This window comes from Castor canadensis, chromosome 3 (assembly GCF_047511655.1).
Source record: "Castor canadensis chromosome 3, mCasCan1.hap1v2, whole genome shotgun sequence".
NCBI lineage: Eukaryota > Metazoa > Chordata > Mammalia > Rodentia > Castoridae > Castor > Castor canadensis.
Genome location: NC_133388.1, coordinates 26461329 through 26486784, shown reverse-complemented (window position 1 = coordinate 26486784; position 25456 = coordinate 26461329). Strand labels below are relative to the sequence as shown.

Sequence of the window (25456 nt, the reverse complement as noted above, 5' to 3'; positions counted from 1 at the left end):
ACAAAAATTATAACTTTTTGAAACAGGTTCAAAAGAAAGTTAAAAACTCTTTTTAAATTATTCCAGAGTACAGAAATAAGAACCATTCATCAACTTGTTTTATGAGGTCAGAATTTCCTAGCACCAAAACTTGATAATATACACACACTGTATATTCTATAAAATGAGAATTACAAGCTAATCTTAATCATGAAAATAGAGAGAAAAATTCCAAACAAATTATCAAAAAGAATCTGATATGAGGGCTAGAGAGATAGCTCAGTGGTAGAGTATTTGCCTACCATGTGATCTGGGTTCAATTCTCAGCACTAAAAAAACAAATCAAGTGATTTACTGAAACACTTCATTACTAAACTGGGTTTATCTGATTTAGACAAGGTTGGCCTAACAGAGTGTTTCTCAACCTTTCTTTTATTATTACACCCCTAAGGAATCTTTTTGTACACTTTTCCTCAATCATTCTCTTTAGTTACTCCCTTTCACAACAAGGAAATAGATACTAGTACAATCCACAGATTTCCCCAGTTTTACATGTACTTGTGTGTGTGCACACTTAATTCTATGCAGTGTTTATGTGTAGATTTGTATATCCATCACTGCAGTTTAAGGCACTGAACCATGTCATTCCTGGAAGGATCCCTCGGAGTACCCGTTCATAGCAATACCTATTTTCCTCTCACCTCACCTCAGCCGCCATATTCTGTTCCTAACTCCTGGTAACCACTAATCTAGTTTTCATTTCCACAGTTTAGTTATTTCAAGAATGTCATTGTGCTGGCTAATATTGATTGCCGGTTTGATTGGATTGATATTGGATTAGTAAGGCACACCTGTGGGTGTGCCTGTGTGGGTGTTTCCAGAGATGATTAGATCATGAAGGCTTTGACCTATCCATCCATTCAAAATTTGAATGGACTATTGAGAGGTGGTGGAAACTGTGGAAGATGGGGTCTGACTGGAGTAAGTAGGAGGTCCTTATAGCATGTCTTTTAAGGATGTATTTGGCCCTGGCTTATTCCTATTTGCTTCCTGGCCACCATGACATGAACTGCTCTGCAGAGCCTTACTCTCCCCGCCATGATGGACTGAAACCTCTGAAACCCTGAGCAAAATAAATCTTTCCTCCCTTAATTTGTTTATGTCTGGTATTTTGTCACAGTGATTATACTAGTACAGTTATATAAATGAATCATGTAGTCTGCAGCATTTTAGGATTGGTTTTTACTACACAGCACAGTACCTTTGAGATTTATGCAAGCTGTTTTAGATATCAATAGTTCACTTTTTTTGATTGGTGAGTAGTATTCCATGGTATGGATGTACCACAGTTACTTTAGCTGTTTGCCCATCTCAAGGACATCCATCCATCAAAGCACTTCTGAGCTTTTTCTAGTTCTAAGTTACTATAAATAAAGCTGCTATGAACATTTGTGTACAGGTTTATGTATGCATGTAAGTTTCCATTTCTGTGGGAAAAATCTTCAAGAGTGCAATTGTTGGTGGCTGGGTGCAGGGGCTCATGTTTATAATCCAAGCTACTTAGGAAGTGGAGATAAGGAGGACTGAGGTTCAATGCCAGCCCAGGCAAAAAGATAGTGAGACCTTCTTCATCAACAAATAACTGTGTGGCATGTGACTGTGATCCTAGGTACATAGAAGCATAGGTAGGAGGATCACAGTCTGAGTCTGGCCCCAGGCAAAAAACATGAGATCCTATCTGAAAAATAACTAAAACAAAAAAGAACTGGGGGTGCAGCTCACGTGACAGAGCACCTGCCTAGAAAGCATGGGGCCTTGAGTTCAAACTCTAATACTGAAAAAAAAAAAAGAAGTGCAATTGCTGGACATATGGTAAATGCATATTTATGGGTTTTGGGTTTATTTGGTTTTTTTTGCAGGACTGGGTTTGAACTGAGGACCTGGTGTTTGCTAGGCAGGTGCTCTACCACTTGAGCCATACTGCCAGCACATATTTAGTTTTATAAGTAATTATCAAACTGTTTTCCAAAGTGGTAGTAGCATTTTAGATTCTTAGTAGTAACACATGATTGATCCAGTTTATCTGCCTCCTCACTAGCATTTAGTTACCACTGCTTTTCATTTCAGCCTTTCTGATAGATATGCAGTGATAGATTGTTTTAATTTTCATTTCCCTAGCAGCTTATGATATTGAATATCTTTTCTTGTACTATTTGCTATCTGTGTATCCTTTTGGTGTTTATGTCTATTCTCTACTTTTTATTTAAATAGTTATTTACTACTGAGTTTTAAGATTTCTTTATAAATTCTAGACATTTGTCCTTTGTTGGCTATATGGTTTGCAAATATTTTTTCTCAGTAGCTATCTTTTCATCTGTTTAACACTGTCTTTTGCAAAGAAAAAGGTTTTAATTTTGGTGAGGTCCAACTGATTAATTCCTCTTGAAATTTTAATGCCACAAGTATGTTGTGTATCTATTTTATACTGTATGTGTAGTTATAATGTACACATAAAGATTGAAGATTTCTTGCTCCCACTCAAGAACTACTGTTAACCCCCCCAGAGGTAATATTATTCTGTTGAGAATATATAGGTTAACATTAGAAAATCAACTAATGCAATTCAGTGCAATAATGTATTAAAGGAAAAATTGTATCATTGTCATAATAGATACTGAGTAAATTTTAGTGTCTATTTGTGGTAGTAATTTTTGGCAAGCTACAAGTAGAGGAGATCCCCAAATCTAATAGAGATAACCTCAGAACTCCACAACTGACATCACAGAAGGCTGGAAAGGTTTCCCTTGGAGATTCAGATTAGCCAGTAACGTTCATTATCCCCATTTTGATTCAATGGCATGTCTGTACTTCACACTGTACAGAAAAATCAAATCTACATAGACTGAATGTCAAAGTGTAAAAAGCTACACAAGAAATATTACAGAAGTCAATGCAGCCAAATATGGTTATGACTTTGGAATAAAGAAAGATTAGATTTCTTTACCAAGACATAGAAAGCATTCTGCACAAAACAAAAAATAATCAAAGACCATCTGTAGGGAAGGAGGTAATATCTAACACATCATTCCAACCAGGAATTCACAGAAATCTGCAAGAAAAAATAATACAAATAAATAATAAATAATGGAATAAAGGAATAAAGTTGAATAGGCATTTTATGAATGGAAAAATACAGACGGCACATAAAAACAAACAAAAAATAAAGATGCTCAACCTCATTGGTAGTCTAGGGAATGCCAATAAAAACCATATTGGATGCTATTACTTTGCCCAGCTGCAATCCCAGCACTCAGGAGGCTGAGGCAGGAGGATCACAAGTTCAAGGCCAGCCTGTACTACATAGCAAGACCCTGTCTCAAAACAAAATAAAAGACACTATTACTCTTCCTCCTTCCCCTTCTCTTCCCCTGTCCTCAATTACAATAATAGAAAACTATCACAATCCCAAGTGTAGGCTGGGAAGCAGAGCCATACTGTTTTTCACATACAGCTAGTGGAAAGCAAACAGGAACTGCTTTAGAAAACAGCTTGGTGTTATCTGATCAATCTGACCATGAACACATCCTACAGTACAGTAACTCCTCTACTACTTTTTAAACAAAAGAACTTTGCACATGTTCACCAGATAAGAACACTCAGAAAAACAAAAAGGATGCTCAAAGAAGCACATTCTTAACTGCCAATAAGTAGCAATGACCCCAATGTCCATTAATAACGGAATGGATAAACAAGTCACGGTATATTACTGTAACTACAATGCACTGCTCAGCCAGATGGGCACATCTTACAAATAATGTCACATTAAAGGAGCAAGTCACAAAATAATAACCACATTTTTATTCCATTTATACAAAGTTCAAAACCAGGCTAAATTAAATTATGTCCTTCTTGATGTATGTGTAGGTAGTAGAGTTGTCAAGAAAGAATCAAGAAAAGTAATGCAGTTATTATCACAAAGCTCAAGAAGGTAGTGATACAAGGGGAGGGAATCATGGGGGTGGCTTTTGAATGATGACAATATTTGGTTTACTAAACTAGGTATTGTGTTGTACTTCTGTTGTTCTTTATAATGTAATATATTTTAATGTACCGTGTATTTATTCAATAGTGAATAAAATTTATTAAGCTCACATGTCAAGCAAAATTACTCAGAAAGGAAGCTGTTTTAACTATTTGTATTTTGGTAGTTTTGTTTCGATTTGGTTTGAGTTTTTTGAGACAGGGTCTTGCTATGCAGCTCAGGCTGACCTTGAACTCAAGGTCCTCTTGCCACAGCCTTCTAAATGCTTGGATTAAAGGCGTGCCTTACCAGGCCTGGCTTCACATTAGTTCTTTATATTTGTGAGATAAAACATGAATTTTTCCCTTGAAAGAGGAACTAAGAATAATACAGCTGGGAGAGGCTCATAAACTATTCTCATTTGGCCTAAAACACTTCATTTATCTATCAGCTTCAAAAATCTGAGATGAGTTTTTATATTTAGGTTCTTGATTAAATGTCCTCAGGCCACAAGCTTAGTTGAAATGAGAAAGTACAGTATTGAGCCTGGATCTGGCTTTCCTCCCGGGGACTAGACCTTTGATGCCTGAGTCAGACAGAAGTGAGCTTCTGTCAATCACAATGCTTCCTAGCCACATCCACCCAGAAAAAAACAAAGTGAAAGAAACATCAAAATCTGCCTCTATGCCTTTCCTGTGAGTTAAGAACAAGGGCCCTGAATCCAGATTGTCTGCTGTCAAGCTGGAGCCACTCCTACAGCCTGGGGCAAGTTACTCCATCCATCTGTTCTTCCATGTTCTCATCTAGAAAATGGGGCTAGAAAGAATACAAATCTCACTGAAAAGTGCTTTACACAAAATGGGTTAAGTGGTGGTAGTTAATACATCCATATGTATTGGTTTACATCTAAATCTCTATCTATATCTTTAACTTTATATGTTCCAAACTAAGTTACTGTTATCCCTTCAAACCAGCTCCTTCATCCTTTCAGCTGCCCACAACAAAACCATCTTTTGTGGCATCCTCAATTCTTCTCACATTTGGCCCATCACAAGTTCTGTTAGTCCAAGTATCAAAACATATTGGGAATCCAATCACTTCCAACCACCTCCACACTACCGCCATGGATCAAACCACCACCTTTTCCTGCCTGGTTCAATGCAGGGGCTGCTTCCCCAGCCTCCCTAATCTTGTCCTCTTCTTTTCAATCTATCTTCAGCCATTCTACTCTCAATGCTACATTATTGCAAGCCACACAGTTTTGATACTTACTCACTGGATCATGGAACCACTCTGCTCAAAATCCTCCAATGGCTTTCACTTTACCCATAATAAAAGGCAAAAATCCTCATCAAGCCTCCTAAGGATCTGTGTGCCTGAGGCCCCATGACCTTTTTGCCTCATCTGTCTTTTCTGTACCACATTCTCTCTTCTCCATGCACCACTAACACTGCCACCCCTGGGGCTGTTCACTTGCTGTTCCTTCTGTATGAAAGGTTCTTCCAGTTTTTACAAGTCTTACCCCATCACTTCTCTCTGGTCTTCACTCATATTTACTTCTCAAAAAGTAGCTTTCTGATATAAGAATTGCTTAGTCTCCTCTCACATTCCCTCCTTTTGTCTCATTTTCTTTTATCATGTTTCTGGTACCACTCCCCCAGCAGAATGTGTGCATCATAGGGGAAGAATATTCAGCTGTATCCACAGTTTCTTGAACAGTGACTAGCACACAATGGGGCTGGTTGGGGTAAGTAATACATTTATAAGTTGTCATCTAATATAGTTAATATAGCTAATACAATATTTTTCTATTTCTCCTTTGGGATCCTGGGTGGATTAAAATGTTAAATATTTACATATGTTTTGACATCATGTCCTTTATTTAAGCTTTGATGTCTAATCAAAGGGCTATATGATGTTTGTCAATGCTAGGAAGGTGCCCATCCATGAATACAAAGTAGACCTAACTGCATTCTTCATTTGTGGCTCTCCTGCTATTTCATAACTGGCAATATAAAGCAGCTGTCCCCAGAAGGCTTCATTAGTAACAGATTGCCCAACTGTTAGGTAACCCCAACCCGGGGAGAGCAGGGAGTGTGTCCAGCTTTCTCATAATTATATTCTCACCACTTAAATATTTTTTGCATGAATGCACTAGTTAATTGAAGCATGCTTGTGTAGTTTACTGTGTTTTGTGTTCCACATTAGGAGTAAGATAGGCTCCCTAGGTGAGCTAGCACATTCTCTGGAAGAGGAGAACACTTCATTTTTAATACTGTCAAGTTCCTCTTAGAGAAATGGAAAAATTCACTTTTCAGAGCTCTTCCCTTTCCCCATGGCATGATGGTACCTTTAAATATAATAAAAATATAGCAGATAATTTTGTGTGTTCTTTTTTAAAGGCAGCACCCAGACATACATATGTTCATGTGTGTTTGTAGATGTATATGTATGTATATATACCAGTGCATGTCATGTTATGTGCATATGTTAAGTATGTGTGGATGTATATTGTGTATCTGTATCTCTCCAAATACATGATATGTGTATGCATGTGTATGTGGATACATATGTGCATATGTTTATTGACTATATGAACAATGGAGAATTATAAACTGGTGATAATAGTCAGTTAATAAGAAAAGGACAGGATGATTAAGAGGCTGCCCTAGTTTCCTTGACTATTTTGTTAAAAATCAAAACCAAAAAGTGGACTTCAATGAGGAAGCCACCCCTCCTGGTCTGCCCAACAGTTCATTAGCCCCATCAATGGCAGCAATTTAGGTGTATTGCAGTAGGTTTAAAATAACACCTTTCCTCTATCCAACAGATACTAAGCAAGCACCTACTAAGTTCCAAGCACCATATTCTCAGATACAGAGTAGTTAGAGAGGTGAAGTTCCTATGTGGGGTGAAGAGACAATAAACAAGCAAACCAATAAATACATGGCTTCATTCAGGTGCAGACAAAACTGTGAAGAAACTGAAAACAGGGAAAAGCTAGAGTGTGGGCATGATGTGTTCCTGAGGAGATCATACTTGCACAAAATTCTGAGTGAAAATGTGAAGGAAGATTCCTCCAGGCAGAGGTAACAGCAAGAGTAGCAATGAACTTGTCTAGAGCAGCAAGGGAAGGAGGGTGGTGAGAGCAGAGCAGAGCCCAGTGGAGAGGAAGGGCTGGGTTGAAATCTATTCCTGGGTATGTCCTCTGGAAACGTCATCAGTTACATTTAGAAGCAAAGAACAATTCAAGGTATTAAAAGAAAATAAGACCTCTTCTGTTGAAGAGGGAAATACATATGCATGCAAAATGCAGGTGGTCTTGTCTACTTATTCTCCCAACTGCTGGGCTCTTATTCCACCCCCCACTCACAACACACCCCAAGTAGTCAGAATGAACAGCATAATAAAAATGAACCACTGGACTAGCCTTTGGGATGAAATCTCTCAGCTGTCACCCTTGGCTGATGTCATCTCTGATCCTCCCCCAAACAAGTGGCTCTTTCTCCGGCCCCAGATAATTAGCTTCCCCAGACACAATGGGACAGCCTTAGCCCAAGCTTTTAGGGAAGACATTTGAAGCACAGGGAATACTAGTGTTTTGCTTGGGTTGTGGAACAAATGTTCCGGAAATGAAAGTTTATTTATGTTTGCAATTATGCACATCCTGCAGTATCTGCATAATGGGTTCAATTCAGCTCTGGTCTTGCTGAAAAATTGCCATGTCCATGGAGGAAGGTCAGCACATAATATGATCAGTGAACAGGAAGCCTATGCTGATAATAGTGCCTTAATTTCCTTTTTCCTAAATTTTGAGGGTGAACTTTGCTCTTTCAGTCAGTTTGTCTGCTGGCATTTGCAAATGTGTATATTCTAAGCATATATACACATATGTAAAACACACACAGCTGCTCAGACACAATGTTTATGAAGATTTTAGTCAGGTGATAGATAAGGTAATTTCTACATTCTTCTTGGTGCATGGTGAAGTTTTAAAGCCTTATTCAATTTAGTCAAACATTTTGCAGCTAAGAAACTGGGAGCACCATTGTTAATGGGTCCAATGTGGATAAAACTTACCAGCTGAGTTTAGGTTCAGTTTCTAAAATATTTCTTTAGAGACCAATATGAAGACACCATTTTAATTTGAACAGATTTGCCAGAAGTTTGTTTGCTTGCTTCTTTTATACTTTGCTTCTACTCATGAATTAGCAGACTATTGGTGCATCTTGCTCAGGGCTCAGCAAACAAGTTTTCCGTTAAATTTCTTGACATTTTTCAATGGTTTAACCCTGTATTTTAAGATATCTTCAAAAGAGGTGTGAACATGTTCTTGTGACTAATTTAAGTATTAAATTTAAGTATTTGATATTTAAAGTTCTAAGATCTTTTTTAAGAGAAAATTTACCAACATGACACTTTCAAAATGTTCTTATTATGTCAAGGGATGAATCCCACATCTGGCCTCCACCACTGGTAATGGAAAGTTGTTTAATTTTCATAAAGAGTCAAGAGGAATTATTTTATTTGCTTCCTTATCATAGTATCTTCAGAATCAAAGAGCTGAGGCCTGCTCTCTTCCTATATATGTGGTTATGAAAAAGGCTTTTGCAGCTCCTGCTTTATTTTAATCATATTTTTCTAAAGGAGAACATGTATCTCCTTTTTCCCAGGCCAACCACGATGGCATTTATTCACCTCAAATCCTGCCCTAGTTAAAGTCTGAAAGAAAGTTATTCCTTTGATGGATTTAAGTACTTCTGGAGCTGTTTTCCCTACCAATTGTTGCTCCTGGTCATCCAGTCACCCTTGGTATGCTTCAGTACACAATAAAACAAGTAGCCAGGTCACCAGTGTGAGGACTAATAACTCCCTGGCTTCTCTAACCTCCCCAGTGCAGCTTCTGGCCATTTAAATGCCACAAAAATAAGAGATCTACCAGTAATGACAGTTGCTTTGTTCTGCACTCCACTGTGCTTACAGCCTCCTTGCATTTTAATTAGGGCAAATAGTACATTCCCATTCCAGGCTGAAATCCAATGCTCCCTTGGTAGGTGGAACAGCTTAAAAGATATATTCTTTTGTTTTTTTTGCTCCAACTCTGCTAGAAAGACTTCAAAAAGGGAAGAAAAATTAACTAAGGGAAGGGAAAGGAGTATCCCAATAGCTTTCTCCATGTGGCTACTCTTTGTGTGTTTGTGCTGCCCTTTCTCTCCCAGCTTCTCTTTGTAAGCAAGGAGGCTCTGATGTGGAACAGCTGGCTAGATAAGCTTTCAGTTTCCCTCCCAGAAATCAAGACCAGGAGCTGTACTATCGGTCCCTCTTATCCTCCTCCCTCTCATCCTCCCACCAATCTCTCTTTGGCCAAGGTGTTGTCGTAAAAGGAAATTCACAGAGGAGGTTGCGTGGCACAGGATTAAAAAATAAACATTTTTCCCTTTCTCCTGACTCAGAGACATCTGATTTTAAAGAAGTATATAAGACATGGAGAATAAAATGGGGAAGAAACTGATAATCAAAACTATGTATTACAGGAGAGACTCAGGTTGCTCTGGTGATACTGACATGACTAGGAAGAGGTGGAAGCAAACAGTTGCTTCTCACATATCCTTTTCTCTGGTTGAAAAGGATCATCAGCACACATAGAGGCATACCTACATATTCTACATTTCACCAAAGATTCCAAATTTTTTGCATGTTTAAATACAAATCTCTCTTGCCAAAATTCCATTTCATTTGTGTGTTATCCATAAAAAAGCTACACAAGTGAGGCTATAGATCCAAGATCTGACTGACAAAAAGTAATGAACAAAAGCATTTTTAGAGTGGAAAAGTGACAAACTGATGAGCAAATCATTTCTATGTTATTATATTAGACTAAAAAGCACTAGATGGCCACTTATTTTATATTAATTGGCTACTTTGTTGTAAAATTTTTCCAAGTAGGCACCACTGGCCCAGGGTAAAACTGAGTTAAGAGCTATGGCAAAGCCCTAAAAGTAACTGATAACTAAAGGAGAGGGTGCTTTGAATTCTGATTTAATCCTTTACTGAAAGAGACAACAGGAAGATCTGGCTATAAAATGAAGCTCTCAGGTACATAATTCTCCTACTTCTTCCTTTGCTTCCTCAGAGCCAGTTCCAAACTCAGCTACTACAAAATGGAAAACATGAACAGTTAACAACAAAAAGACATGCAGTAGTTGAAAGACATGCAGTTGACAACTGGACACGGATGGGGGAAATCACAAGGGCCCAAGTTAGCTCTGCTTGGAGGACCCAAGAAGAAACTGAATGGTTTTCTATTAAATTCTGAGTACTTGAGGCCAGATGCAGTGGTTCAAGGCTGTAATTCCATATATTCAGGAAGCAGAGATTGAGAAAATTCCTATTCGAGGCTAGCGTGGGCAAAAAGTTAGTGAGACCCCTATCTCAATTGATGAGTCAGGTGTGGTGGAGTACATCCGTGGTCCCAGCTATAAGGGAGGCATAGGCAGAAGGACATAGGCAGGACATAGGGACAGGGGCTAGCCCTGTCCCCGGCTAGCCCCAGGCAAAAAAATGAGACCCTATCCAAAAAAATAACTAAAGTAAAAAGGAGTGGTGTGTGTGGCTCAAATGGTAGAGCACCTTTCTAGCCTGAGTTCAAACCGCAATTGAACTGCCAAAAACAAACAAACAAAAATTCTGAGCACTATAGTATGTCTTTGAATAGCCACACCTAATAGAACTGCAGAGAAGTGCTTAATAAAATTTGGTGACTCAGGCCAGTGTCAGAGTTCCCACCTGTAATCTCAGCAACTCAGGAGGTGGAGGCAAGAGGATCATAGCTCAAGATCAGCCGGTGCAAAAGTGAGAGACCCCTAGCTGAAAAGCAAAAGGACTGGAGACTGGTTCAAATGGTTCAGCAGGCCCTGAGTTCAATCCCCACTACCATAAAAAAAAAAGAAAAGAAAAGAAAAGAAAAAGAAAACTTGGCGGTTCAATGAATAAATTATAAATTGCTGAGAGGTTTGGATATAAAGCATAGTACGTAGCACACATCTGCTTAACAAATGGCTTGCTCTATTACAGATGCTCCCTGGCATTCTTGGCCTTATTCAAGTGGTTCCATTTTAAGAACTTAGAGACTTCGTGCACTATTTTCCTGTAACTGCTGCAACATATTACCACAAACTTGATAGCTTAAAATGACAGTGATTTATTCTCTCAAGTTTCTAAGGCCAGAAGTCTGAAATCATAATCCCTGTGCTGAAGTCAGGATGCTAGTAGGTCCACACTCCCTCCCTGGAGACTGGAGGGGAGTCTCTTCCTTGCCTCTTCTGGCTTCTAGAGGGTGTAGGCATTCTTTGGCTGTGGCTTCATCACTCTAATATTTAAGGCCAGCATCTCCAAATATTTCTGTTCCATCCTCATGTTGTCCTCTCTCAGTGGGCAAAATCTTCCTCTGCTACTCTTTTGTGAGGATGCACACGACTGTATTTAGGGCACACACTGATAACCCAGGACTATCTGCCCATCTCAAAATCTCCAGCTGAATGGCCTCTGCAAGGGCCCCTTCTCAAAATAAGATAATATTTACAGCAGGGAATAGGATCTGATGTCTTTGGGTGCCATCATTCATCCTACTAAGCCACAGCACTTAGTATTACCAAAAAGAAAAGAGAAGAGAAGGCAGCAATGAATGCAAGAAACCTACAATGCCTCCTATAATGAGGAAACCTGCTGTACAAATCTGGGTTAATACCTGCAGTTACATATGTGGTATTATTAACACAGCACATGGATCCAAATGTTTTGGAATCAAATTAAAATCCAAGCTTCCCAACAACCTGCAGAACAGAACAACTACCTAACTTGAGGAATGCCTATATTAGCCATGCTGAGAAGGCTAAAGGCCAATTTCTCCTGCTTATCATTCGATTTTAGCACTACCAACCATGCTTCCTTATTGTTAAGCACAGCCCAAGGGAAGAAACCCAGGGAATTAGCCTATGTAAGAGAGGTTAGTTTGGCTAATAAGAATGCACCCTGCATCCCTTTCTTTAGTAGATCCATTGATGAGTCAAGTTGGGTATTGGCAGATTTGGGATTTGGCCTTTGTATTTCTTACTTACCTCACAACCTTTTTTTTTTTTTCTTTTTTAAACCACCCTAATGCTCTGCAAAGTTATTCATGGTTCTTCAGTTCCTAGGTTAGAAACACTGCCTGAACAGAAGCTGGTTCTGTCCTTGTGGTTTATTCCAGCTTCTTGCTTACTCATCAGGCATCAAGATGGCTGGGAAATCATCCCTCAGACTCCTGCTAAGGCATAGAGCTCCCTCTTCATAGGGCTGAGTGAAATTTTCATATGTGGAGGCCAATAGGATTATTAATGTCTGATCAACATTCAAGTCAAACTATCCTTTCATATATTTGAATGGTGTCACTTCTTGACTTGCTTTCTAACAATGTCAATGAGTCTCTTATCTTTAGAACAATTATCTTTGTATTTGGGTAAAGCAAGTGATATATTGCCTTGGGTGCAAAATTTAAGGGGCATCAAAAAACTCAGTTGTCAATACTTTAATGTAATATTTTAAAAATGTCAAATCAAATCAGCAAATGATGGGCATCAGTTTAACCACCTATTTTTGTACATGAAGTTTTATTGGAATTGGGGCCAGTTGGAGTTGAGTGTGGTAGAGGCATGTTAGTTGGACCTTGTCTTTAAAATACTGATACTTGCTCACCAAGGATATTTTTTTGCACTATTCTGATTTTTTAAAACTAATTTTAAATTGATTTTTAATTACAAAAACATTTAAACCAAGTTTTTTTTCAAGCTAACATCCCCCCAAAAAGCACATTAAACTTTGGCTTAACTTAAGAAAATACCTTAGACTGGGTGATTTATAAATACTTTATTGCTTACAGTTCTGGAGCCTGGGAAGTTCAATATCATGGCACCAGAAGAGTCAGTGTCTGGTAAGGCCCCACTGCTTATAGACAGCGGCTTCTAGCTGTGTCCTCACATGAAAGAGGAATAAAAGCTGTGTCTTCACATTAGGGAGGCAAGTTCCCTCTAGTCTCTTTTATAAAGGCACTAATCCCATTCAAAAAGGCTCCATTCTCATGAGCTAGTCACAGCCCAAAGACCCCATTGTTAATACCAGCACACTGATGATTAGATTTCAACATGAATTTTGCAGAGACAAAATATTCAAATGATAGCACCAGTGTTCAGGGCTTTTCCTGCATATATAAATGCTTATCCCAGTGCCATTATGTTAGGTGTTCAGTAAAGGAAATTTTTGCCCTCTCCAGCCACACTGGAAACTTGTCTGGACCTGTCACATTACCCATGTGACTTTAGTGACTCAGTCATCAAGAATTCACTGAACATCTGAATCTTAAATATCAAAAAGTACACATAAATATGCAAAATATTCTGTAAAAAAATGAAAACATTTGTTCATGGTAGAATTGTGTCTTATATTTTAAAAAGCATTTTTATTTATGTCAAAATGTGCTTAACAACAGTATTTTTTTTCTTCCTTTTGTTTTTACCATTGAGGTGGAGTCTTACTATGTTTCCCAGGCTGGTCTAAAACTCCTGAGCTCAAGTGATCCTCCAGCTCAAAGTCTTCAGTAGCTATTGGCATACACCACTGCACTTGGCTTTGGAATAATTTTTTAAAAACAAGACCGGTAAAACATTTCACTCACCAACAGAAAACTCTGTTTTTCTGCTAATAGTTCTTTGTGGTAGACAGCACAGTGCCTCCCCAGCAGAGGTCCATATTCTAATCTTTAGAACCTACAAATGTGTTACCCTATATGGCTGTGTACGTGATTATGTTAAGGACCTTGAGACAGAGAAATTATCCTCATGGGCCCAATATAATCATGAGTCTTTAACGTGGAAGAGGGAGGCAGAAGTTAGGAAAAGGTGTCACTTCAGAAGAAAGGCACAGGTAGATGCTATATTCCTGGATTTGGAGGCAGAGGAAGGGGTCACAGGTCAAAGAATGTGGGCAGCCTCCAGAAGCTGTAAAGAACTAGGAAACAGAGTCTCCTGTATATCCCCCAGAAAGGTATGCAGCCCTGCCAACACTTTGATTTTAGTCCAGTGACACCCATGATGGACTACTGAAATACAGAATTGTCAGATGATAAACTCATGTTCTTTAAGCCACTAAGTTTGGGGTAATTTGTTGCAGCAGCAAGTTCAAAAATAACACAGTCCCAAAGGTTATCCAGTCACCCTTTTGTGTTTCAGTGCATAACACAAGTGGCCAGGGTGGGACTAACAACTTCAAGTTTCTCAGAGGTCCCCAGTGCAGCTTCTGACCATTAAAATGCCATAAAAGAAGAGCTTTACCAATTACAACCCTGAAGATTCAGATTCCAGAGGTCTCAGATTTAATGATGTCCATGTTTAACTATTCTTCTGAGGTCTCTATGAGAAATGATCAGTGATCCACACTTTAAGAGACATTCATTAGGCCCACATAAATACAATTCCAATTCCTAGTAAGAATATATGTATTCTTCCAGACAAGTCAACAGCCAGGGACACTAATAACAAGTTGAAAATGTCCCTTATGTCCACACATATGTTCTTTTGTGTGCTCTGTCAATAAAAACTACCCATCAAATGAAACCAGGTGTAATCTCTCTGCTCTCTTCTCTGCTGTTTCAGGATTCTGACATAGGTAAAATTAACCCTGGCATGGAAAAGCAGCCTGCTGAGCATGTACCAAATCAGAACTCTTCCTAGCCTTCTGCCTGTCTCACCTGTTTCCTTATGAGGTGGTGAGGTGCTAGCCCAGGTTGCGTCATCTTCAAATTGAACCCAGTTGCTGATGGCCAAAGCCAGGTCAGGAGGCTGCTCAGGGCTCCCAGGAGGGGAGGCTGCTTCAGAGATGAGACCCATCTTTTCAGAAGAGTCATCCTGCTCAGAATGGGAAAGGTCCTGAGAGCCTCCATCCACCACATTGTTCTCCCCAGAGGAGCTCTCAGACTGGTCTGAAGAAGATAAGAGTCCTGGGAAGTGTTCTTCAGTGGCCCCTGCAACAGATACCAGATACCACCATTGCATGAGGAAGGACACTCAGTAGAACTGTCCCACAGAGGCAAAAACTAAAGATGAGCAAGGGTGACTATAGGATTCACCATTACAGTGGGTAGGGGAGACAAAACAGCTATGACAATGTGTTCCTATGTTAAAGGATTATCCCCCTAATAATGCATAAAAACCATAATCTTTATTTGTCCCCAGTCAGTTTAAGAGGTTTTGTTCACAAATTAAAATGCCATAGAAGTCAAGCAAGAACTACACCTGAGTTGAGTGACACAAATGAGATGCAACAGGGAGTGGCAGAGACTGTGGCTGAACAACAGAGCTTCACTCTGCATTAAAGACATTCCAATTCAAATTTCAAGCTTTGCGCAGTCCAAACATCACATCTGCAGGTTCCAGGTGCAAACCATGAACAAATCACCAGCTGAATGTGACACTGAGGCTCTTACTACTTTATTGGTTCTGGAATACTTAATAACCTTCCAAAAGTTTTTTTGAAAATAAAACAAGATATAAAAATCTGTATATGTGTTAAAATTCATCAACTGTATACCAAGTAATGCCAATTTTACTATATGACAAAGTTTTAAAAGCAAAACTACTAATTATGAAAAGTCTTTCTCCTGTCCCTAGCCTAACATATTGGTTTGACATGTAACCAAAACCTTTATCAGTATCTAATAGGAATAAAAGGTGAGCCACATATATAAGCTTCAATTTTCCAGTTGCCACATTTAAAAAAGAAACAGGACAAGCTTTTTTTTGTTGTTTTTGGTGGTGCTGGGGATTGAACACTTAAGCATATAAAACATGTACTTAGCAATGAGACATATCTCCAACCCAACCCAAGAACATACATATTATTTTTAATAATATGTATTTCCACCCAGTATGTTGAAAATTTATAATTTCAATAGGTAATCAATATAAAATTGTTAATGAGCTATTTAATCTTTTACTAGATCTTTGAAATTCAAAGTAGGTACTTTCAGCACATCTCTGCTCAGATTTGCCATGTTTAAAGGGCTCAATAGCCACATGGATACCACCTTGGATGGCACATCTGTAGACTCACACTTTCTAGGAGTGGTAAATGGAGATGGGATGATCTCAATTGGCACTGGAGTGCTGCAGGAGAACAGAACCAACTGGCAAGGTTCAGCAAATATCCCTGATCCTGTCTTGATCACTAGTCTCTGGTCACCCTCACTGTGATCAAAGCTTTTTCCATGACCCAGGCATTGTACTAAGGAATTGACATATGTTAATTCACTAAATCCTCACAGAAACTCCTAAGTTAGGCACTGTGACTGTCCCTCTTATACAGATAATGAAGCTATGCACAGAGAGTTAAATAAATAATTTTCCCAAGAGCATACCACTCATCTGTGATGATGCAAGGATTTGAGCTTCAGCAATCTGGCTCAGAACCTGTCTGTCACTTTTAACAACTATACTTAAAAACTGAGGAAATCCAACTGCTTGTGGGAGTAACCACCAAAAAAGGCTGACAGTAAAGTAATTTTAAGTAGGAAGTTATAGGTAAGAGTTATAAAGGTATAGAAAAGACCTTATACCTTTGGTGTTTCTAAAACCTTCTTAAGGGCCTTTGGGTTACTAAGATGCTTTTCTAGGTTTCTAAGTGGAAGAATTCATGCATCTCAAAAAAGTGACTGAATTGGTACCCTCCCCACCCCTTATTAAGATCCCACTCAAAGAATGATCAAGTACAAGCCACAATAGACAGGCATGGTTCTTAGCCAGTCTTGTCACTTTAGGAAATGAAACACTCCTTACCCTCAGAGGGGACAGGAAAGAGTGGCTCTTCATTGAAGGAGACCCACTCTGACTGATGGGTAGCAATCACATGATCCAAGGTCGTCATGCTAAAAAGAAGGTTCTGGTCATCTTCACACTGCTGACCTCAGGTGGACTCCAGAATAGTGTCTGGGGTAGATGGGGTGTATGGCAGTACAGTAGACTTGTGCCTACCGTCTGTTTCAGGGGTCTTGCCAAGGGCAATACTCAGAACGTAGGCAGATTAGCTCTTCCTGCCTTTGCATCATCTGCCAAGCAGAAATCTGTTTAAAAAGAATTAAAGATGATCACTTTTTATACCAAATCCACACAGGTCAAGGGCTTTTAGCACTGCCTAAGAGGAGGTTTGAGGCCGCTTCCAACTTGCCTTACTTCCTTCTGCTCCTGGCTTACCTCCACTTTTTATACTGAAACAATTGCCATTAACTTCAGGATCTCTAGATAAACCTGCATATCATACTTGTAATTCACCACCCCAATCTTAGCAATTAGATTCCCTAATTTCCCCAATCACTATGTTTTAGAAATATTGTTATCTATGATATAATGCTATCACTCACACTCTAAAGCAAATACAAAAACTTCTCAAAGTGTTTCAATTTCTTTTACCAGATGGTGAAATAAAACTATGTTCTTTACTATTAATTCAGAGCAGTTTCTTGCCTTGGGCAAGTAACTTTTTTTGTGAGTCTGATTTAAATTTTTGGCAGATATCCAACAATCTCCAGATGGCATCTCTAAGCATGGGGGGTTTACAAATCAAGAAAAAACAGAAATGGAGTCTAGAGTAAGAGGATAAAGAATATTTGCCTTAGTGAAAAATGTGAGTTGAAAAAACACATTTTCAATCTAAGCCCATTTGAATTAGTATTTAAATGTCAAGCCTTTAGTTATATTGCATTTATGTTCTATGTAGACAGAAGAATACTTAATTGACTTATAGTTTTGTTTATGCTACTAATGTCTTTTTACAGCTTGAACCAGCTCTTGATCTCAGGATGAGTTAAAATGATCAGAATTAATGCAAAATTAATGTGCTGCCTTGACCAGTACCAGTTCTTATTAACTGAATGCTCCCAATATTCAGATAATTTCTAGATATTGGCATACAATATCAAGAAAAGTTAAGATATTTTACTATAGGTTATTATCTTTAGTAAATTATACTGGGGAAAATCAGAATAGAAACATTAGTTTTCACCTTTTTTGGTGATTAAAACATTTAGTTTTGTTTTAAACTTCTTAAAAACAATAAATGTATACATAAAATTAATGATTTTCAGAAATATATTTACATACCATACTTCATATGATTCAATACTCATTTTAGTTGAGTAGAGCAGATAGTAGTATAAGTCAGAAAAAATCTGGGTGAAGAGAAATTAAGTGACTTATCCAAACATTAAATGGTGCCCTAAGATTATTTGGTGCCTTAGGATTCCTAAAATGCTTCCTCCATACTTGTAAGTGGGAGAATTCATAAACCTCAGGACAGGAATACACTGACTCTTTATCCCACAATACAAGCAGATATTTTCGATACACCATGTTATGAATTGATAGATCTAATTCCTGAACTGAGGTCTTCTAATGCCAAACCACTCTGATGTTTAGGACATAGTCACAAAACAGTACTACAGAATATATATATGGGCTGTCACCCAACTAACATACTTCATACAAACATCAATTGCAATGGAACTATAATGAAATTTCCTGAGGAACTCCCCATGTGGAATATCTGCCATACTACCCAAGGTGTACAGAGAACAGAAAACCCAGAAATCTCCCTTCCAAACACCTCTCCTAAGATCCTTACCAGCCCTGGGGCTGGACATGTTCAAACAGCCTAGAGAATATGCAGATGTCCTAAAGCAGATCTTACCAGGCAGCAACACATGGCCCACACAGTCAAACAGCCAATTCCCACAAGTTTCTGCCTAGGAACCCTTTCTCAAGCCTCATCAAACATCAGTGTCACTCAATGTGGTAATGGCTGCAGGCCAAGATAAGACAGCAAAACTGAAGAGTCAGACTCTGCTCACAATAGCAGAAGCATGTAAACCCACATCCTCTACCCAACCCTCTCCAAAAGAAAGCCACAATGCAAGGTCACGTGCTGACACATGCAAGCTCACCACTCAATGGGGAGAACATCCTGCTGATCCCGTGATGATGAACTCAGCAAAATCCATGGATAAGTGGGGTGGGGAGGGAGGAAGGGATAAAGAGAAGGAAAAGATGAAGGTAACAGGGAAAAACAGAACATTTAGAATTAGGGAGTTTTAAAGATCAGTAGTGCAGCTCCCAAGTTTAATGGTGAGAAAACTGAGGCACAGGAAATCAAGCTTAATAAGAGAGATGGAGTACATGGGCTGAGAAGTCAGGTGTGCAGATTTGAGTCCTGTATAATCTTGAACTCATAACTCACCTTCTTTAAATCTCTGTTCACCCCTATGTAGCAAGAATAACAAAACTCACTTCATAATTTTAAGGATTAGATGAGGTAATATATGTCAGAGCTTAGTACTGGGTGTAATAAGTGCTCCATAATAGTGACAATAATAGCAGGTGACCTTACAGAAAGCTTACTCTGTAACAGGCCCCATTTCAAAACCTTTATAAACATCAGCATCACATATCACTGTTGCTGCTGTTAAATGCCTCACCCCAGTTGCACAGCTTGTTAGTGGAAGTCTTAGGACTAGAGCACAGGTTTCATAAAGTCACCCCATTTCTATCACTTACACATTCTGGATTTAGTGATTTCTTTTTTCAGTCATTGTTAGAGCAGCTCTCCTAGATTCTAAGTGGAGTCAAGCACTCAGTTACAGGGCCCTGAAGGCTAGTTCTGAAACTTTTTCTTTATACACAGATACATATTCTAGCTAAGAAACCAAGACCATTGCTCAAAAAGTTGCCTGAAAATTTACTTACCCTTCCTTAGCCTGCCCATCCCAGATCAGATATGAGCTAGTTATAGAAAATGAGTAGTCCCAAGAAAGGCTGGTGGAACATTTGCTACAGGAAACCCTCCATCACAGCCCTGTGAAATGCATTCTAGGCTTTTGCTGTGGAATCACTATGGCCAAGAAACCATAAGACACTAGACCTTGAGAAGTGCTATGCGAGCAGCACAAAACTCACAGAGACCCAATAATGGTTAGACTATGTTCAGACTGGAATTAGTTCCTCAGTAAAAACTTCACCCCATTTTTAGAATGTGAATCATAATGTGAGGCTTACAGTCTCCACAAATGAGTAGTGACTCAGAATCAGCAGCAACACTAACCAGAAAACACCAGACATTTCACTGAAGTCTTTGGGATGTCACTGCAGAGAAGTAATTCTTTCTCAGCATCCCTTATACCATAAAGCTTGGAAGTGGAAAGTACGACTGGCTAATAAGAGTCACAGAAATCAATCTGTATTATGTCCATCCTCTTGTACTCATTGGTGAGCTCTATATGTCTGGAAAGGTACCAGGTGTCCTTTGTGATAGAAACCCTCAAGCAGCTCTCAGTCTAGTTGGGGAGATGACAACAGACAAAAGAGCAAATGCAAGTGCAGAATGAGTGACTGCTGAAGGCCGTGACAGTTTAGCTATAGGTTGATCCTTGAGGGCTAGAACCATAGGGACGGAGCAGGTTTCTTGGATTTGAAGGATGGTACTCAACTGCTGGACAGGAAGAGTAAAGATGTCTTTGGGACAGAATTAGCATGAGTGGTGATTAATAATCAGATCTCAGTAAAGCTTCTTTCTGGGTTAGTCTGATAAGAACAGAGAGGCACTTACTGGGGACATAGAGAGGGGAGTGGGATTGATGGCACTTAAGTGGGAAGTAAGAAGCTTCTAAAGGTTTAAGAGTAAAGAGTGACTCAAGAAGAATGCCTAGGCTGAGCATGATGCCTCATGTCTGTTATCAGGAGGTGGAGGTAAGAGGATCCAGGCTTAAGGCCAGCCCAGACAAAAGTGTGAGACTCTATATGAAAAACAAATTGAAGCAAAATGGGCTGAGGGCATAACCCAAGTAGTACAGTACTTGCCTAGCAAGCATGAAGCACTGAGTTCAAATCCCAATATCACCAAAAAAAAAAAAAAGTGTGCTTAGATTAATGTTGATCAGGCTGCTGAGCAGGAGTTTGATGGTGGAAGAGATTAGCTGTGATGGGACCGCTGGTGTATTCCATAAAGCAGGGTATGGCATCATGGGGAATGTGTACTAGGGGTTCTCTGTGAGCATACAGAATTTTAGAGTCTTTGGGTGCAAGGAAGAACAACACAGCATCACTTACTTTAAGGAACCTACTTACAGTCAATTTCTGGGAAGTATGATAGCAACATAAAACAATAACCTGTCTTCCCTAGCCTGTTCTGATAGGTTTTCCATATACAACAGCAGAATAAGAGTGCCCAGAGACTACTGGGGGCTTGAGCTACACCTTACACTGGAAAAGAGGTCTCTGAGAAGAAGTGGGGATGGGGGAGGCATTTAGGAAGGGGTATAGGAATGCATGGCTAGCCACAGTGAGTTACACTATTTATCTGAAGAGGCGGGACTAGTATTGAGCACACTGGAAAAGGACAGGGTGGAGCAGTGACTATTCACATCTCAGAATGAGAAACTACTCTCTTCTTTCTCACTGCTGATGCCTCATTGTCTTACCCATTTCTAGTCTATATCCAGCATCACCCCCTTCAGCTTGTTATCCAACCTATCATGTTAGAGTGGTCTTCCTAAATTTGAAAACGGCCATCCTAGGGTTCTGCATTAAAACACCACAACGCTCCTCAAAGAATAAAGTGAGAAATGAGAAATGAACAGTTTTGCTGCCAGCTCTTAGCATTGAGCACAGTACCTGGTCATGTTAGGAGGTCAGTCAATGCTGCTATATCAGTGCAGGCACTTCATAGTTCTACCCCATCTTCCTCTCTAATCTCATCTGCCACTATCTTCCCATGGGAACCCTATGATCCTATTAAACTGGATTATTTTCTCTGAAAGACTGTTTTTGCATATGCTTTGTTCTATTCAATTATTTGTTCATATTTATCTATTTAAATGCTATTAAATGTTCCTTTTGGGAGAAAATTCTCCTACATTTTTTGGGGGGTGGGGGACAGTACCAGCATTTGAAATCAGAGCTTTGCACTTACTAGGCAGGTACCCTACTGCTTGAGCCACACCTCCAGCCCCAATTTCCCTACATTTTTATTTCATGATCCTTAAGCCTTAACTCATCATTAGCTCAGGTTTAATTCAACAAGCATTTACACATAAATGGCAATCACTGAATCCAAAGTTAGGAAAAGATTATTTTGCTGCAAAATCTTTATAATAGGCATGTTTGCTATTTTTTTGCTACTCAATATTGAAAAGCCCTTCCTTTTTTGAGAGGGAAAAAAAGGCCATCTTCCCATCCCTCCTGACCCACACTTTGTGAATGGATGTTAGAATCTTAAGATGTCATTAAACAGTGCAAGAGCCTTGAATGCATGCAAGAGTAGCATGCAGGCAATGGAAATGTGGTGCGAGCCCAGGGCAGTAACATTCTAATTCAGTGATGATGGTACCAATTTAGCATCCTAACCAGACTGATAGTGAGACTCTGGCTCTGTTCACTGCTTGCTAGGTCCTGTGGTTCCTACCTATTTTTCAAGCCAAGTTTGACGGTCATCTGCCAGTCCAATGAGCTCTCCAATATCTTTTAATACATTACTTTTCTTCTTAAATTAGTATCTGCATCTAAGAACTCTGATATATAGTACCTTTCCTTAACTTCTACAAATCCCATTTCCCATTCACTCTGTAAGCTGATATTATCACAACCTGTGATCATATATCAAAGAATCATGAAAATGTTTACTAATGTGGCTGACATGCCAAGGACGCCGTGAGCTCCCTGAGGAAAGGAACTGCATCTTTTTCTTGTTGGTATCTCTAACTCTTAGTATATGACCTAGCATTTAGTAAATACTTAATGAGGAAATGACTGAATGAACATGTTTTAACATACAGTAGGTAGGCTCACTAGGTCTTCTGAGATGGATGCCAAATGTAGGAAGGCTTATTTTAGTTTTGGAGGCCCAGGTGTGATGGTGTACACCTGTAATCACAGCTACTTGGGAGGCAGAGATTGGGATGACTAAGGTTTGAAGACAGCCCAGGCAAAAAGTTGGCAAGAATTTCATCTCAATCAATAAGCTAGGAATGATGGTACATGTCTGCAATCGAAGCCACATGGGAGGTACAGATAGAAGGATTCGATTACAGTCCAAGGTTGGTCCTGGGCAAAAACATTAGACCCTGTCTAAAAATTAACTAAAACTAGAAAAGCTGGGGGTATAGCTCAAGTGGTAGAGTGCCTTTGTAGCAAGCATGAGGCCCTGATTTAAACACCATTACTGTCAATAAATAAACAAACAAATAAATAAATGGATAGTTTTGGAGAAGATCTGGATATAGGGCAATATGTTTACTCCCCTTTCTCACTGACCTAAAATTACACGATTCAATTCCAATACAGTAGCCACTAGACACAGGGACAACTGGAATGTGGCTAGTCCAAATTGAGTTGTTCTTTAAGTATAAAATATATGCCAGATTTCAAAAAATATGTAAAATACCTAATAAATAATTTTTGATTATATTTTGAAATGATATTGTGAGTATGTTGGTCTAAGTAAAATATATTGTTAAAATTAATTTCACCCACTTTTTATTTTTTAAACAGAACTGCTAAAAATGTAAAATAATACATGTGTAGTTCATACTACATTTTCATTGGACAACATTACTCTAAAGCAATGCATTCTTTATTTCGTCCTTGTTTTTAAAGGCAATTTTTCACTAGATGTGGAATTTTCCCTTCAATATTTTGCTTTGTTTGAATGTTCCTAATGAGAAGTTGTTTATAACTCTCCATGTATATAAATGTATCAATTTTCTACAACTGCTTTCAAGATTTTTATCTTCAGTTTTCAACAATTAAATCTGGTATGTCCAGTGGTTTTCTAGAACTCATCTTAAGGTTTGTGGAGACTTTTGAGTCTATATGTCAATTTTTTTATTGAATTTGGAAAGATTCAGTCACTAGTTCTCCAAATTTGATTTTCTGCCCCTTGCTGCATGTCTTTTGTTTATCTATCCTCAATTTCACTGATTCTTCTGTCATTTCCATTGTCCTTTAAACTCATCATGTGACTTTCCATTTTATTCAACTTTTCTATCTAAAATTTTCATTTCTTTTATGATTACTATTTCTCTGCTGACAGGACCTTTATATTCACTCATTGGGGCAATATTTAGTTCTTTGAACATATTTAAACTAATGCTTTAAAGGCTTTGTCTGGTAAGGTCAACATTTGGACCATGTAGGATTAGGGTTTCTTGACTACTTTTTTTCATTGACTATAGATAACATTTTTCTATTTCTTTGTACATCTAACAATTGTGGATGATATAATGAAGGCATTCTAGATTTGATTTTCCTCTGCAAAGTGTTGATTTTTGTTATAGCAGGTGGTTGACTGCTGGTTGCTCACTTTGAGCTGTGCAGGGCTGATAGCTCACTTTATTGAATAATTTTTTGCGCAAGTCTCTCTAATTGCCACAGGACTCAACTTCCAAACTCTGAACATCTAGGTTTTGTTATGTGGGTTTGAAGTAAGCCTAACTCTAGGGCAGTGGATGGCAAACTACAGCCCTGGCCTCGGTCTACCCCTCTGACTTTTTGCAAATAAAGTTAGCATTGGCATGTAGCCATGCCCATTAGTTTACATATTGTCTATAGCTGTTTTGGATTTGCACAGCCGAGTAATTATACAAAGCCTGTTTTGAGAGCATGATCCTTACCCCAGGACACAGACTTTCTGTATCTTGGCTGGCTGCTTAAGATGTTAATAAGGTGTTAACAAGATCTTTGTACAGTGACTGAGATGAACCACTGACGTCCCTCAGTACTGTCTGACTTCCAGTATACCTGTCCCCATCTCAATCCTGCAGCAGCCATCTTTAGGAAGCTTTATATGTCTTCAGTCTATAGATGTGCAGTCCAGCCCCACCAAAGATTATCTGAATACACTCTGCTTCTCTCTCTCTATCCCCACACAACTCTCTCCCCTTCAATGTCCTGTTATAGTTTGTCTCTCAAAGGTTCATGTGCTGGAAGCTTGGTCCCCAGAGTGGTGGTGATGAGGTAGTGGCACCTTTAAGAGGTGGAGCCCAGTGGAGGGTAATTAGGTCATAGGGGCTTCACCCTCATGAATAAATTAATGCCATTTCACAAGAGGTTATTATCAAATAAGGCTATCCTATGCATTGGTCCCCCTCTGCACACAGCTGGTTCCCTTTCTGTTACTCTGTTGTGTTGTGACACAGCCAGGGGACCTCTGCCAGTTTGGATCCTCCAGCAACCAGAATCATGAGCCAAATATTCCTCTTCTTTATACATTACCTAGCATAAGACATTTTGTTAGAGCAATGCCAAACAGAAAAAGACATGCCTTATCCTGCAGATTCCAGCTGCTTCAATTGCGCCAACCTTTAATCTCTATTTTCTCAGCTCAGCA

The 25456-nt window shown here is 39.0% G+C and overlaps 1 protein-coding gene across 9 annotated transcripts in view; it reads right to left on the bottom strand.

Annotated features, from left to right (window-relative positions):
* The window catches only part of Ston2 (stonin 2), a 133511-nt gene that overhangs the window by 83982 nt on the left and 24073 nt on the right, over positions 1 to 25456 (bottom strand). For 7 of the 9 annotated variants that reach the window (XM_074067395.1, XM_074067399.1, XM_074067397.1 and 4 more), the window contains 2 exons: positions 16864 to 17147; positions 14781 to 15053 (listed from right to left, as the gene is read on the bottom strand). The exons of the other annotated variants lie outside the window; for them this stretch is intronic. In XM_074067395.1, coding sequence (XP_073923496.1) covers positions 14781 to 15053; positions 16864 to 16951 — 361 coding nt within the window. In that variant the 5' untranslated portion in view covers positions 16952 to 17147. The remainder of the gene's footprint in view (positions 1 to 14780; positions 15054 to 16863; positions 17148 to 25456) is intronic. 9 annotated transcript variants of the gene reach the window in all.